Below are 15,400 nucleotides of genomic sequence, written 5' to 3'. Positions count from 1 at the left end.
TGGGGCCTGTTTGTCGTTGTTCACAGTCGGAGGGCTAATCTTGTACCAGTCATTCTATCCTAGCTGGTGCCAAAAGCCTCCTATGATTTCTTATCCAAACACCTGCAACAGTTTCTCACTGGTATTTACCTCTGACATTCTGCCCCTTAAACCTATCCTTTAAATAGTTACCAGAGTATTTCCAAAATGCAAATAGATCATGTAATTCTGGAGCTTAAAGCCCTGCAGTGGTTCTCCTTTCCTCTAACAGTGGTTTTCAAAGGGCAGTGGTATGTTTGTTGGTGGAAGTATGTAGAGGTTGAGAGGTGGGGAGAGGTATAACTCTCCTTCAACTAGAACATAATTCTGAGTTATTCTATTGTATAGAGCTTCTGTATAAGCTTTTCCATAAAGAAAGTGCCCTTCTGCTAAAAGAGGGTTTAAAAACTACTATCCTACAGAGTAAATTGCAAGCTCCCTAACATAGTATACCAGGTTTTCCACAATCTAGCCACTGTCTTTGTCTTTGTGTTCAGCTTCAGACTCTATGAAGACCAAATTGCCTGTACTTCTTTAATATATTTCCTATTTTATAGTTCAGTGCTGTTGCTGTGTTTGTTCTCTCAGCCTGAAATGTTTTCCCTTGCTTTCTTTTCTACTCTTTACCTGCCAGGTAAACCCCTATTCATCCTAAGGCTTGGAATAAGACATTGCCTCTTCTAGGAATCCTCCCCCCCACCAATCCCCTAAGTAAAGGTTAAGGTACACCTTCCCTTGGTTCCCCAATAACATATCTTTCTCTGTCACTGTGCTTATTATGTTGAATTATAATTATTCATTTATGCAACTTATCTCATGTGAGTTAACAGCCTGTACCTTATCAATTCATCCCTAAACCTTAAAATAGCTCCAACCCACAAATGAATGAATAAATGTTTGATAGGTGGAGACAGGGGCCATTTTACACTAAGGAGAAAGCACAACATCAGCCTTGAAGCATATGGCTTTTTTTGTTTCGTTTTGGAACAATTTAGCTAGAGCCTCTTAAGAGGGAGAAAAAGAGCACCAAAATATAGTATGAGCATGTGGGGAGGGCCTGAATACCAGGCCATGCATAATTCAGGGAGCACTGGGAACCCACTCCAGTTTTTCGAGCTGAGGAATGGTAGTCTCCTAATTGGTCTGTCTCCTTCCTATCTCTCCCTCTTCCAATAAGTCCTACATATTAATTAATATTCATAACACATAACTTTGATCAAATTGCTTCTTTTATTACACTTCCTTTGGTAATTCCTCATTGCCAGTAGCATCATAATGACATACTTATTTAGGCCAAGGTTCTTCAGAATAAATATATTTTTTTCTCTTTATCTAGTTTACTTGTGCTACTTATCAAATGCCACTTTAAAATTATTTGTCTAAGAACTGTGTCTTATTCTTTGTAACTCCTAATATAGTGAATGCATATAGAGGAGCACATTATGTATCTGTTGAATAACTTGAGAATAGGTCTGAATGAAAGATGCCATAGGTAGTTTACCCCACAATAAATAACAGTTAATTTTTAGCTGTTTGCACAAAGCCTAACTGCTAGTTTCATATTTTCATCAATATATCTGAGTATAAATACTGTCTTCTAAAAGCAACAAAAATGTTTTAAAATACTTCAAAATTTCATCATTTTTAAATGCCTTGCTGCCCCAAACACTAACATCCAGCCTTAAAAATTCCAAATACAGAAAGTAGAGTTTGCATTAAGAAAAATGGAATCAAACCTACCCTGTCCTGATGGCTTATGATTGCCAAAAGAGACTCACAAATTCAGCTTTCTTTTTGTATTTTTATAATGGCTGTACTTCACAGGGGTTCATGTTTGTCTTCTTTACCACTTCCCTCAACTGCTTAATCTCCAGTTTACTTGGTCTTATCTTTTGCAAGCAAAATGGAAATCAAAGGGCCTCCTATGCCTTCTTTGAACTGGGCTGGTATCAAACCAGTGCAGCCTTTCCCGGCACCCAGGCAGGGAAGTGTATTTCATGACACATAAACAATGTCTACTTGGCACCGTCTTCATGAAGCAGTTTACTGAACCAATGAGTCATCTCTCAAGGTGACACTCCTGGCAAACTTCTTTTTCAGCATTCTGCCCAGATCTATCCTTCTGCTACATTCCCAGATTGGTAATTGGTGTATTTAACACTCCCCATGTATATCCCCCAAATGACTTTTTCCCAATTTCTGATGAGAAACATGAAGAGTTAAGACCCAGCATTAAAAAATCCTACATGCTGACTTACTATATGAGTGATACTAGACTAACACAATCCTCTCACATTTCAGCAGTGCCTGGTTAAGGATTGAGTTTAAATCCTTAGTCCCAGCTACTGGAGAGGCTGAGGCAGGAGGATGGCTTGAGAGCAGGAGTTGGAGGTTGCGGTGAGCTATGAGGCTGCTACTGCCCTCTCCCTGGGCAACAGAGCAAGACATTGTCTCGGAGGTAAAAAAAAAAAAAATACTTATAGAATCCTTTTAATTAATCTTTTTAACACAGCAATAAACACCCCCATGATTAAAACAATCTTTTTAGATAATTTTAGCAGGAAATTTCTTAAACTCATTTCAAAGAATTCTAAATTATTCAGTGCAAAATTCCAAGGTTAAGAGTTAACTCCTTATAATTCTTAAGTGTGGGTGAAAGGCAGAAGAGTGACACCACATCCTGTTCCCTCCACAAACATGGATTCCCCATCTTTTCCTGTAATGAAATTAAGAGAGTTTTAAACTTATCATTCAAGTAGGAGGCATAGCCATGGTTTCACATTTTCCCCCAACTAGGGACCTAATTCAATTTTTCTAATTTAATAATGGCAGAATATAACCACTTGTCTTGAGGCATTAAAGGGTTTTTGTAAACTATTCTGTAAACTTATCCCTTCATCATTCCTCACGTGGTCTGCTGCAATAATCTCCTAATTCGTCTATTTGCTTCTGCTCCCTTTCACTCAATTTTCCACATAATCAACAGAGTTACTTTCCTAAGAAGCAAATCTGATGATGTTATTGCCTTGTTAGATGCCTTTCTTTGGTCCAGATCATTTCCAGAATAAAGTCCAAACTCCTCACAGGGCCTTCAAGGCTCTTCACTGTCTGGTTCTTGCCAGCTATCACGTTTCCTTTTGCAGACTACACTCCAAGAACTCTGAACATTTTGCAGTTTGCCAGAGATATATGTTTCTCAACTTTGTATCCTTATATACACTTGGAATGTCCTTCCCTTTTTTTCCTCCTGGCGAGCTCCAATTTGTCCCTTAAGACACGGCCCAAGCATAAATTTTTCTGTAAAAGCTTTTCTGGCATTCTCCACACCAAACCATAACCCACCCTAGGCAATACCTCAGTTCATCTTTCCCTTGTGGTTGTATTATAATTTAAAAAAAATTATTGAGGCAAAGTTCACGTAACATGGTTTACCATTTTAAAGTGAATAATTCAGTGGTATATTCACAATGTTTTGCAACTACCACCTCTATCAAGTTCCAAATGGTTATAACTTTTAATTTACCTCAGTGTATCCCAACACAAGTGCATCTCTGCAAATACAATACTACATACATAATAGATGCTCAATAAATAAAGATGGAATCATATATTCAACTGTGGAAAGGCACCTTATAGATTATTTTTCTGCTCTTTTTATTATCTAGTTTTAGAAAAAAAAAATAGGGAATCAAGTTTCATGTTCTCGGTAGATTTACAGAAAAAAAATGGCAGATATCTCCTCTCAAAATTTATTAAGAAAACGAACATTCAGGAATAAAAGTTTATAATTTGGCTCTTGGAACATTCATTAAACATATACTTACTGAGAGTTTCCTATGTGTCAGGAATTGTTCTAAGCCCTGGGAGATACATCTCTGAACAAAATAGACAAAGTCTTTGCTCCAAAGCTTACATTCCAGTAGAAGAGAGACAGTAAATACAATAAGTCATGTAGCATTTGGAAGGTGGCAAATGCTACAGAAAAAAAAAAGTTAGCCAGGCAATTAGATTAGAAGTTCTGGATAGAGATGTGGGGAGCAGTTGCAATTTAAAATAGGTTAGTGAGGGTTGGGCTTACTGAATAGATGGTATGTAAGCAAAGAGATGAAGGAGATGGGAAACTGAGCCATGCAACTATCTGAGGGAAGGCTGTTCCATGCAGAAAGAAAAGCCAGGACTAAGGCCTTAGGGAGGAATATGCCTGATGTATTCAAGAAATAGTGACAAAGCCACTATGTGTGGAACATAGTGAATTGGGGAAGTTTTTGGCTTTGAAATCCGGAAGGATGGGGTTGCCATTAATGGAGATGGGACTGACTTCTGGTAAGTTTGGAAGCAAAGACTATGGCCTCCATATGGAGCATGTTGGAGATGACCCTTACATATCCAAGTGAAGATTTGTCATGGGCAGATGGATATATGAGTCCAGAAAAGAGAGATGTACAGGTAAGATATGAAATTAGGAATCATCAGCATTAGAGGATATTTAAAGTCATAAGATTGGATGAGATCCCTAAGGAAGGGAGGTCCAAGAACTGAACTGTGTGGCTGAACTCCCATGTTAAGATTTGGAGAGAAGAGAAATCTGTAAAAAGACATAGAAGGAACTGTCAGAGAGGCAGGACGAAAACAAAAAGAGCATAGGGTCAGGGAAACCAAGTAAAGAAAGTGATTTCAGGAGAAGCGATGAGTAATCTGACGTATTAAATGCCACTAACATATTAAGTAAAGATGAGAACTGAGAATTGACCACTGAATTTAGCACTGTGGAGGTTGCCAGTGAGCTTAACAGGAGTAGTCTGGCAGAGTGGTATAGGTAAGGGTCTGCCTGGAGTATGTTTAAGAGAGAACAAAAAGATAGAAATTAGAGACAGTGAGTTTAGAAGGTTCAAGAATTTTTGCTATAAAGGGAAAAAGACAAAGGGGTGATTACTGGAGGTACAAGTGAGGTTAATACAGCCTTTCTTTTTTTTTCAGGTTAGGAAAATAACAGCATGCTGATGGGAAATGATCTGGTAGAGAGCAAAAAACTGCAGATGTAAAAAAAGGTAGGAGAGAATTGCTACTGGTAAATCCTTGAATAGACAAAAAATAATGGAATGGTCCCAAGCAGAGGGGCTGATGATAGGATAGTGGACAGTTCAACCATAGATAAAGGAGGCAGCTCAGGGTATAAGGAAACAGCTGCTATTAGGTAGACACAGTAATGGAGCATGCAGATGTTCGCTTCTGAGTGCTTCAATTTTCTCAGTGAAGCAATAAGCAAAGTAATCAGCTCAAGTGAGGATAATAAAGAAGAGATTGGAGGTTTGAGGAGACAGGAAAAAGTATGAAAAAAATCATCTTAGAAATAATTTTGGATTGTGCTACTCAAAGTGTCATTAAAGATCCCATTCTGTTTTATAAATTGTTTGTTACTATTCCATGTTAAACAAAATAGTACAGAAATTGAGAAGCAGCGTGCTAGGTGTAATCAGTGGATTTGTCTCATTGTGCAACCTACTTTCCATGAACATATGCAATTTTTATAATTATATTCCTTCTTTTCATATATTATGATTATGCTGAGTATATTTATTGAATTGTAATTTCATGTCCGTTAAATCTAAAAAAAATTTGGGCTTGTATTTTTTGGTTTTTTAAAACTTCATAACAATTCACTTTATTGTATTTTCTTGATCCTGTGGAGGTGGGGGGTGGGGGGTGGGCGGGAGCTGGTACTATACCACAGAAAGACTGAGAAGCACTAGTACAGGAGAGCGGGACAGTAGTTGAACTAGCAAAGTGTTTCGTGATTGCCAAGCAGCACGAAGGGCTCGCATGAGGTGTGCAGCCATTAGTTCAAAGCCCAGAGCGGTGGTGTGATTTTCTCTAGACACACTAGGCTGCATGGACGCAGGGCAGATTCACCGAGGAGCTATCGCTGATATCTGTCACTGTTAGCTATCACAACTGTCACTGAGCTACCACCTTGCCAACTGTGTATGATGAAGCAAGAAAAGAGCAAGGAAATAATACTCAAGGGAGTAATTAAAATGATTGACTATGGGATGCAGGCTGGATGAAGGAGAGGCCATCAGAGGCAGAAAATATTTATATAATTGGCAGTTAATCTTTCTCCTTCATTGAATCAGATCCTTTTTTCTCTTCCCTCTCGTTAACCCTCTTCTTTGTCAAGGTCACACTCTCTTATATTTTTGTATGGTAGAGGTTGGGAGTAGGATGGTTTTATGGCCCTACCAAACCAGAATTATATCAACAATTTGATTAAACACCAGAGCAAGCAAATGAATGATTTGGATATGGAAGGATTTGTAAACTGTAATAGTTTGAGGAGTAAAGTAGGAATAGTATGTGATAAGTTTAAGAGGCTTTTAATTTAGAGGAATGAGAAAGAGTACCTAGAACTAGATGTCTGTGCTGGTTACATTCTGTCTACCTCTCCACATCTCCTCTACTCTCTGCCCTTCTTTCTCTCCCTTGTTACGTGTTTTCAGGAAGCTGACCTCTATAGAACACGTCAAAAGCCATCTTTTCCTGCCTTCAAGTTAGGTTTGGCCAATAGGTAACCCTGGCAAGAAATCAGAAGGCAAGAGAAGAGAGCTGGGGTGTTTATTCTCTCTTACCTTCTCCCTATTGGCCATTTTTGTTTTGGTAGGGGCTGTGTTCTTTTGTGTATGACCACAGCAACCATCATACAGCCCTCTCATGCAAAAATATATAAGTAACTAGAAAGATGTAGGTAGAATATCCATTCAGTAAGTCATCCTTCCTGAAAAGCAAATCCAGAAGAAGCAATGAACAGGAAACACATTTCTTAACTCTCAACTGTGGATCCTTACCTCCCTTTTCTCTAGGTTCCAGAAACATTGCTTCCTTCCCTTGTCCTGAAGATCTCGGTGACAACTGCTTTCTGCTGTTGCTAGTTCATGGGCAGTTCCCTACCCTTTGATGGGGCCTTTATGCCATCCATGCAGCTGTAAATAATCCCTTCATTAAATCTCTTTCAATTATTCCAATTAATGCCATTTGTTTTTGCTAAGAACTAGACTGATATCATTTCCAATAGCCCCCTTAGACCATTTTCAGAGCCAGATCTATACAATCTAACCTCTTTTCACTCCAAATTCCTCAATTTGATTTAATATCTTTTATTGTTCCTTAGTAAAAATCTACCCCATCTTGTGAAAGTCACTCCTTCATAGCAATAGCATGTCTTTATGACATTAACAACCCTTTAGACTTATCTACAGTTTATAACTTATCAAGCCTCTATTTTTATAGTGTAACTTATCAAAATGAACATAAAAACTAGGCAATTTTAGGAATTTACTCAGAAAAGGAAAGTAACTTTCCTCATTAATGTCTATCTCACCTCCTTCTCCTTGTTGAGCAAAACCAGCTGGCTGTCCGTGAGAATGCAGTACTTCCGCTCCCATGCTGTGGTCTCCGTGTATGGCGACTGGCCACAAGACAGACGATGGGTAGGAGGCCCTTTCACATCTGTGTGACAAAACAGAAAAACAAAAGTGAGAAATCATTATCAATTTCAAATGTAAGATTTTTCAAAATCAGATTAATAAAGAGGTGAGTCTAAACATGAATCTCACTGGTAAACTGAAAACTTCCTCTTAAGAAAATAAAAACTGTTATGTACAGAATAAGGAAAAACTGGCCCTACAATCTCCTACAGAGGAGAGGGCTGAAATCCCTGGGAAGAACTGTTAGTACAAACTGGACACAGTAATAACCACTGGATATACACACTAAAATCATGGGAGGCTGCTTCAGGGCTAGAACAATATCACTCAAAATAAAGAGGTATGGGTGAATCAGACACAGGAACAAAAGATATAGCCTCTAATTTTTAGGAGGAAGATGATGTTACATGTACACTTTGAGAATGAGAGTGAAGTTACTGGCAGACTAAGCCTTCAAAATGGCTTCACCCTCCTAAAAACTGGAAATGTTTAAACATTAGCATCATATTACCACTAGAGGCCAGTAGGATCTTAAAAACATAGAAAACAATTTTCTCAAGGAAAGATCTACATGTACTACCATCATGTCTCTTTGGGGTAGAGGTATCGAATATTAAAGTAAAATGTCTCAGCAATTCCTAAATGTCTCATTTCCTCATAAAATACCAAGTGGTTACTAACATCTTTGTTACTTTAAATTTTTTTGATTTGAGCTGTTCACTTATTTGGGCTATCGTGAAACTTGGAGCGTATCTTAATAATAAGTACACATTAGATCCATTCAATAAGGCTTTTATGACAGTTCAATATATATTAAAAGTTCTTTAGCCATGAAGGACTAATTCCTTTCAGGAATATACTGTAGGGATTACTTAAAATGCATTATTTATTACTATTTAGTTATCATGCTAGGGGAGCAACTCAAACTGAAGAGATTAGAAAGCAAACACCCATGAGGGCAGGAGAGTTGTAAATCGTAAGTAACACTATGATACTTCTCTATTAGATAAGTGTTTTACATAATCTTTGCTTTCTGCAGACTTTCTGTCTTTTGTCACAGGATGACCAGTATTACTGGTATTGACTTCAAGTAAATCCAAGCTATTTAGATGTCTTATACTATAATTACCCAAATATGCATAATTATAGCTAGAGTTCTGCATTATCTTCATTATTTCTTCTGGCTGAACTTTCTGTCCTCTCTATCTAAACATGTGTTCTGCATGTTTTGGGGAGTTTATAAACTCCCCCAAAGATAATTCAAGGTCCAAGAGCCAAAGAGGTTACTAAGGCTTGGCCAGACACGTTACTGATTCTTAGGAGTTTCCTGGTTTTTCTTATTCCCCCTTATGTCCCTGCTTCTGTCCCTCTGCACTATGCTGCCATCCATGGTGTCTCCATCCACGCAGGTCATCTCCCCCTCTCTTCCTTCCATCTTAAATTATTCTGAAGGTTTCTTTTGACTTCAAAATGTCTCAAAATTATCACAAAAAGCTTTAAAGAAACTGACTTTTACCACTTTTGTGTACATATAGGATATTCTTGCCTATATTTAAAAGCTATATCAAAACTGATTTTCTTCACACAATCTGGACAAAAACGCAAGGTAGATTTTTACCACAATGTAGGCCTATTTTTAGAGTCAAATACCCAAGGCGACATCAACAGAAAGGGATGTACCTAAATTATGTGGAAATATGGTGGTTTTGTGGTCAAGACAAGTTTTCTTTCAAATAACTAACTTTATTACATAAGTTAGCCATGGGTCACCTAAACTGCCCACTGTAATTTTATGATCTATACTAAAGCAGGAAGACACTGATAGATCCTGCCCATAAAAATTAGAATACAAAATACCACATTTATAGCATAACCTAGGTTTCCTGATAAAATATAAATCTGTATCAAAACTGAATTTAAGAAAACCTAAATTCTCCTCTCTCTGTGGTCCTGAGTCACTTTCTTTAGCCTCACTGTCTAATGTTCTCCCTTTGTCTAACCTGAACTTTGGTCTGGTTTCTTCAAGCTATTGAGAAAACAAGACAATGTTTCAAAAAGCACTGTGGGACCCTGAACCACCCCTCTCTAGTGCCAAACACAGGAAGAAATACAGAGCAATGAAATGGGGAGCAGTACTTCTACATTTTTTAAAATTCTGTCTAAATTGAGATATTAGTTAGCCATCCTATAGATTTTACAGCTTTGTGGGGGTTTTTCCCCTAATGCCCACTTTTTGATCATTTTATAAGAATATATACCAAGGAAAACAGGAAGAAAAAAATAAGTGCTGGGTTTGTTCCCTTTTGGCACTTCTGGGTTAAGGTTTCAAAGGCATTTTAAGCAATAAAATAAGATTTTAAAATAACCTATAGATTTAATTTATTCATTCCATTATGTCCTCATTTCCATGAAGCAAGGCTCATATACCGTGACTGTATTAAGAGGAAAAGCTCAGATTTTTGCCCTGTTTCACCTTACCAGTTCTATTAATCTTTATTTTTTGCTCTAGTGACTTCTAATTTCTGACTTCCAATTATTTTTAGTACCTAAAATTCACTAGAGAAGAAGATAACTAACTTAGAATCACAACGAGGAATCTTAACAGCAAAATTGGAAACAATTTTAGATTTGCTCTGTCCCAGTCCTATGAGGATACTGAGAACATTGAATGCTGGCCTCATTATAAAAATTAAATAATTTCAGAAACATTAAAAAGAATCAGAGGTAACTCAAAAGATCTCTTTGGAAAGCATGTCTCCAAAACTGAATATTATTCTGTAGACCAGCAGTTTTCAAATTTTTTGATCTCAGGATCCTTTTAGACTCTTTAAAATTATTAAGGACTTAAAAGACTTTTTGTTTATGTGGGTTATATCAATATTTACCATATTAGAAATTAAAACAGAATTTTTTTAATTATGTATTCATTTAACAATAAAAACAACACAAGAAGGGAGGGCTATATACCTACATGATGGGTGCAATGCGCACTACCTGGGGAACAGACATGCCTGGAGCTCTGACTTGGGGGGAAAGGCGGTACATGGGCAACGTATGTAACCTGCAATTCTGTATCCCCCATAACAATAAGATGAAATAAAAAAAAATAAAAAAAAACAAAAAAACACAACTATTGCATGTTAATATAAATAACACAATTTTAAAGAAATGTAACTATTTTCTAAAACAAAAATATAAGAATAACACTATTGCACATTTTTGCAAATCTCTTTAAAGTCTGGCTGAATAGACAACTGGGTTCTTATATCGGTTTCTATATTCAATCTATCGCTTTATATTTTTCTGGTTGATATTTATGTGTATGAAGAAAATCTGGACTCATGGATATGTAGTTGGAAAAGTGAAGAATATTTTAATAGCATTTTCAAATAATTATGGATATTCTTTAACACTATACCAGAACCAGACCAACAGTTGCTTTTTAAAAGTTAGTAATCTGAAATGACAATGAAATTTTCATATTCTGTTACATTAAAAATCATGGTCCACCTTGTCCTTTGAGTGGATGTTTTACTCCCATATGCATGAGTTTATAAACATCATGCACTGACCACTTAGAAAATGCTGGTTCACTCAGATTTGCAGATGTTCCAAATGTTGACACTTTTCATTATACAATATCAAAAAAATCACCTTCATCAATCTTTGGAAAAGCCTTGATCTCATCAGGAGAGACTTTAAGCACTACTGGGATGCTGTCAATCTCAAGGTGGCAGATGTCAGCTTTCCAGAATTCTAATTTTTGCTTGTAGTCTTCAATTTTGCCATTAGTAATAAATACTGTTTGTTGTTTCCCCTAAGGTGACAGGTTTATGTCTTTCTTTTTCCAGAAAATGTCTGCCGTATAACCAAGACCAAATAACCATAATTTGTCTTTCAGTTTTATTACAAAAATAGCTTTAAACTATCAGATCAGGAGGTCCTGGGGAGCTCAGGTTCCACAGATCATACGTTTAAAACCACTGCCTAGACAATAGTAGGCGAGTGAAGGATTCTAAGAAATTCTGGGAATACTAGTTTATAAGATGAAATAAGAGAGGGAAAAGATTAGAGGTCTTAACGATGGATGGGAGACTAATGTAATCGCCTGTTCAAGGGATGATTAGGGTCTGAACTAAATTGGCAACAATGGAAATGGTAAGAAAGAGACTACGTGAGTCAGATTTTGAAATAGGAATCAACAGGACTGGTAACTCTCCAGTTGTCTGTGGTATAAGACTAACACAAAAGAGATGAGAGAATAAAAGAGCAATTAATACAAATATAAATTGATAAATGCTTATAAAATAAGTTATATAACTGTAATTCTGCTTTAGTTTTATCAGGGAAGTCCAACACAGATAGTTTTCAAAAAGGGAAGAAAGAAAATCTAAATGAGAAGATCATTTGAAGGGTTCAATGCAATTCATTATTTACAAATAATTTCAAAACAGCATTCAGAACACTAAGTCATTTAATCTACTAGTAAGTCTAAACTTTGGGCCCCTTCAAATGCTAATATAAATTTGGTAACTAGTTGGCAAGGAAACAAGAACAACAATAACAATAGACCTCTCTTGTGTTAACCCCTCCTCATAAGGTTTAGGGGAAAAAGGAGTATCATGGCCTGTCACATCACTTGACAAAGAAGATGAACCAAAATGATATGATAGGGGTGGAAATTCCATGAGCTGGAAAGTGTGTGTGTGTGTGTGTGTGTGTGTGAACACATTTTCTCTTAGAGGATAAGCAACTTACCTCTTCTAGACTTAAGAAAGTATCTCAAAAAATTTACAGCAGAAGAGTAAACAAAGGGATCTGATTGGAAGCAGAAATAGGGATAAAAGGGAGAGGAAAATAACAAACCTATGGCCAAAATATGGAGAATGTCAAAGAAAAAACTGTTGTGGGAATTTTTTTTTGTATATTACAGCTCTTTAGAAGTTCATCTGAGTCGCTTTTGAATCACATCACTTACTAGCCACATTTTTAAAAATTCCAACATTATAAGTTAAATGCAATTGGTAAAATCCCGAGCCTATTTACTCCGGATTACTCCAGAGCAATCTTTATAGAAGGATTCTATAGAGAATCTTCCTGGTTAACACAAACCCTAATGCTTCATTCAGTCTGAAGACCCTTTCAACTGTTCTTAGTGCAAGCCTAAAAAAAAGAAAAAGAAAACAACAACATCATTTTGGGAAATATATCTATTTAAGGAGAGGTTTTAATACATTAAAAGAGAACCACATTCCCAACAAATAATTGGTATAAACTGCACAAGTCTGAACTGTTGTAGGAAGACACACCTGTATTTTTGGGTGTCTGTGTGATTTTATTCCTTCGCCAGAGCTCACTTGGCTTAGAAATGGAAAATTCTTCCTTACTCTGAAATGTCAATGACCAGACTTGTTTTGGTTCTGAACTCAAAGTCAAAATACAGATATTACTTTACAAAGGCTCAGAATTAAAAGTTACTACTTTATTACAGAAGTAAAAACATCTAAATAACTTTAACACATTAACTGTCATGTGAGTTGTATTTTAACTCATGCTAGTTTTGAGCCCGTGGCCTTATGAAGCAAAACGTGGGCAAAACCCTATAGTTGTTGGTTCATGAAAATTGTACTTACTGATGTTCTTATTGTTACAATTAATATTAACAAATTAATTCTAAAAACAATTATAAATGAAGAGAAGTCAATCAACTTTGTTTTTCATTAAATTTTTCATTAAGTTAGAAAGGATCATTTTGTTTCTGAAGTTTTTATTCTATTTCCCGGATAAAACAACATGGCCCCAAGGAAAAAATTTCTTTTTTCTAGTGTGACAGTCGATGTGTTAGAACACTGCTACTTAAGTTTGCTAAAAACATTAATTGCTTTAAATTTACACATGGGGCTATTTTTCTTTTCACTAAAATGTTCAAAAACAGTTTTAAAAGATGGTCATGTTTAATATCATATTATAGGCCAATTAACAAGCTACATTTTTAAAAGTCAGTTCTTTATTTTTCTAATAAACAATATACTCCTTGCCCCCCTGCCATACAGCTTTAAAAATACGGCATACTCCTGGCTGTCTTCTGCAGGCAATTTCTGCCACATTAGAAGAAATAATGTTAGAGTTGTTGTGTGGAGATGATTCTTAACCATGCCAATAACTGTAACATGCTGCTGAAGAGCAGCCCACGATATACTGGAAATATATGACAAAATTATTTTATAAATGTATTAATGCTGTCTGCTTAAGATCTAGTGTAGCTGCCATCAACTAAGTCACTTTCTTTCATCCTTAAAGTAAAGAAGGGAAAGGCAAACCTAGTCAGGTCATTAAAATAAAGTTTAATTTTATTTATTTTATCCCTTTCATTACCTTTCCATCCTCCATATTCTGTCAAAATGTCAGAAAATACCCTGTTTCCAGAACAATCAACAGAAGTTTTCGCAAATAGTGCTTGCTTCAGCAGCACATATACAAAAGTTTTCTCAGACTTACAAACACTCAACACATATTGCCTGTGAACTTTTTTTTGTCCTGACATACTATGAACATTTAGGCTATCAAATTATAGTACAGTTCACGGGAATCAATGGCCCCAGTAGATTTAAATATGGCCACACTCACCTTTATGAATAATAAGGATACTGAGTAGTAAGTGATTCAGTATGTTTAAGATAAAAAGCCATTGGGTCAGAAATGTTTGCCTTTATGGAAATATGCTTAATTCTTATATCATCATAAATTCACTCTGAGACCATAGCTATTTGTTGAAATGAATTTTCATTTTATCTTTTAACCTTAGCTAACTATTTTAGTTTCCTTCTCAACCAGAGGATTGATTTCCATGCTACTTGATCACTGGTGTCCACTGAGTAAATCTACTACACTCACCACCACCCTTGCTAAGAGAAGGAGAGGGCAGAAGGATATTTCTTTCTGGTGAGTAATTTCCTTTAGTCTAGCACTCGCAAAGAGCCCCCCTGCTGCTTCCCTCTCAGTCTCAGCAGCACCACAACTCAGCAAGGAGGCTCTCACTTTGCTCTATCACAGGGCAGAGTGAGTTATCTAGTAACAAAGCAGTAAGTTTCTTGAAAGCATGCCTTATTTATAGTAGATAATGTAATGTGTGATAAAGGTAAGGCTTCTCTTCACAGAACAGCTCATTTTAGTTTGATTCTTACTTGCACTGCCCCTGATAACACGTGTCATGAAATGCAGGCAGAGCAGATCATATGGTTTTCTTCCACTCCTTACACATGTATCAGAAAGAGTAAATTCCACCAGGATTAGTGGCCTGTGCCTGTAGTCGCAGCTACTTGTGAGGCTGAAGATAGAGGAGCTCTTGAGCCCAGGAGTTCAAGGCTATAGTGTGCTACGATCATGCCTGTGAAAAGTCACTGCATTCCAGCCTGGGCAACATAGCAAGGCCCTGTCCCTCAAAAATAAACAAATGAATGAACGAACAACAACAACAGCAGCAAAAAAAAAAAACAACAACAAAAAAAAAAAAAAAAAAAAAAAAAAAAAACAGCAGCAGCAGCAGCAGCAGCAGTAGCAGCAGTAATAACTCTCATGATCCCCAGACTGGACCAAGCACTGCTTAAGCAACTATCTGGGCCAGGTAACTAGATGAAACGTTACAAATGATGCCAATGATAAGATAACAGTCCATCACAGCCTGCTCTTCAATCCCAATAGACTAGTTAAACCTACGGTTAATACTAAACCTCTTATCTAAACAGAAAAATATAAAATACTCAAAATAATTCACTTATATAATAAGACTTAGAAGGAAAAAAAGTCTATATGAAAGTTTTTCTTAAATAGTCAGGTATTTTAAGAAAAGTGTAAGAAAATATTAGTCTGGTGCTTAAAATATGATGACAGTGTTATATTAT

At 36.5% G+C, this 15,400-nt stretch overlaps 1 protein-coding gene across 2 annotated transcripts in view; it reads right to left on the bottom strand.

Annotated features, from left to right (window-relative positions):
* Window positions 1-15,400, bottom strand: part of RASAL2 (RAS protein activator like 2) — a 360,148-nt gene that overhangs the window by 183,091 nt on the left and 161,657 nt on the right. For both annotated transcript variants that reach the window (XM_069478392.1, XM_069478391.1), the window contains exon 2: window positions 7,394-7,521. In XM_069478392.1, coding sequence (XP_069334493.1) covers window positions 7,394-7,521 — 128 coding nt within the window. The remainder of the gene's footprint in view (window positions 1-7,393; window positions 7,522-15,400) is intronic.

This window comes from Eulemur rufifrons, chromosome 8 (genome assembly GCF_041146395.1).
Source record: "Eulemur rufifrons isolate Redbay chromosome 8, OSU_ERuf_1, whole genome shotgun sequence".
NCBI lineage: Eukaryota > Metazoa > Chordata > Mammalia > Primates > Lemuridae > Eulemur > Eulemur rufifrons.
This window is presented reverse-complemented; position numbering and strand designations above follow the sequence as displayed.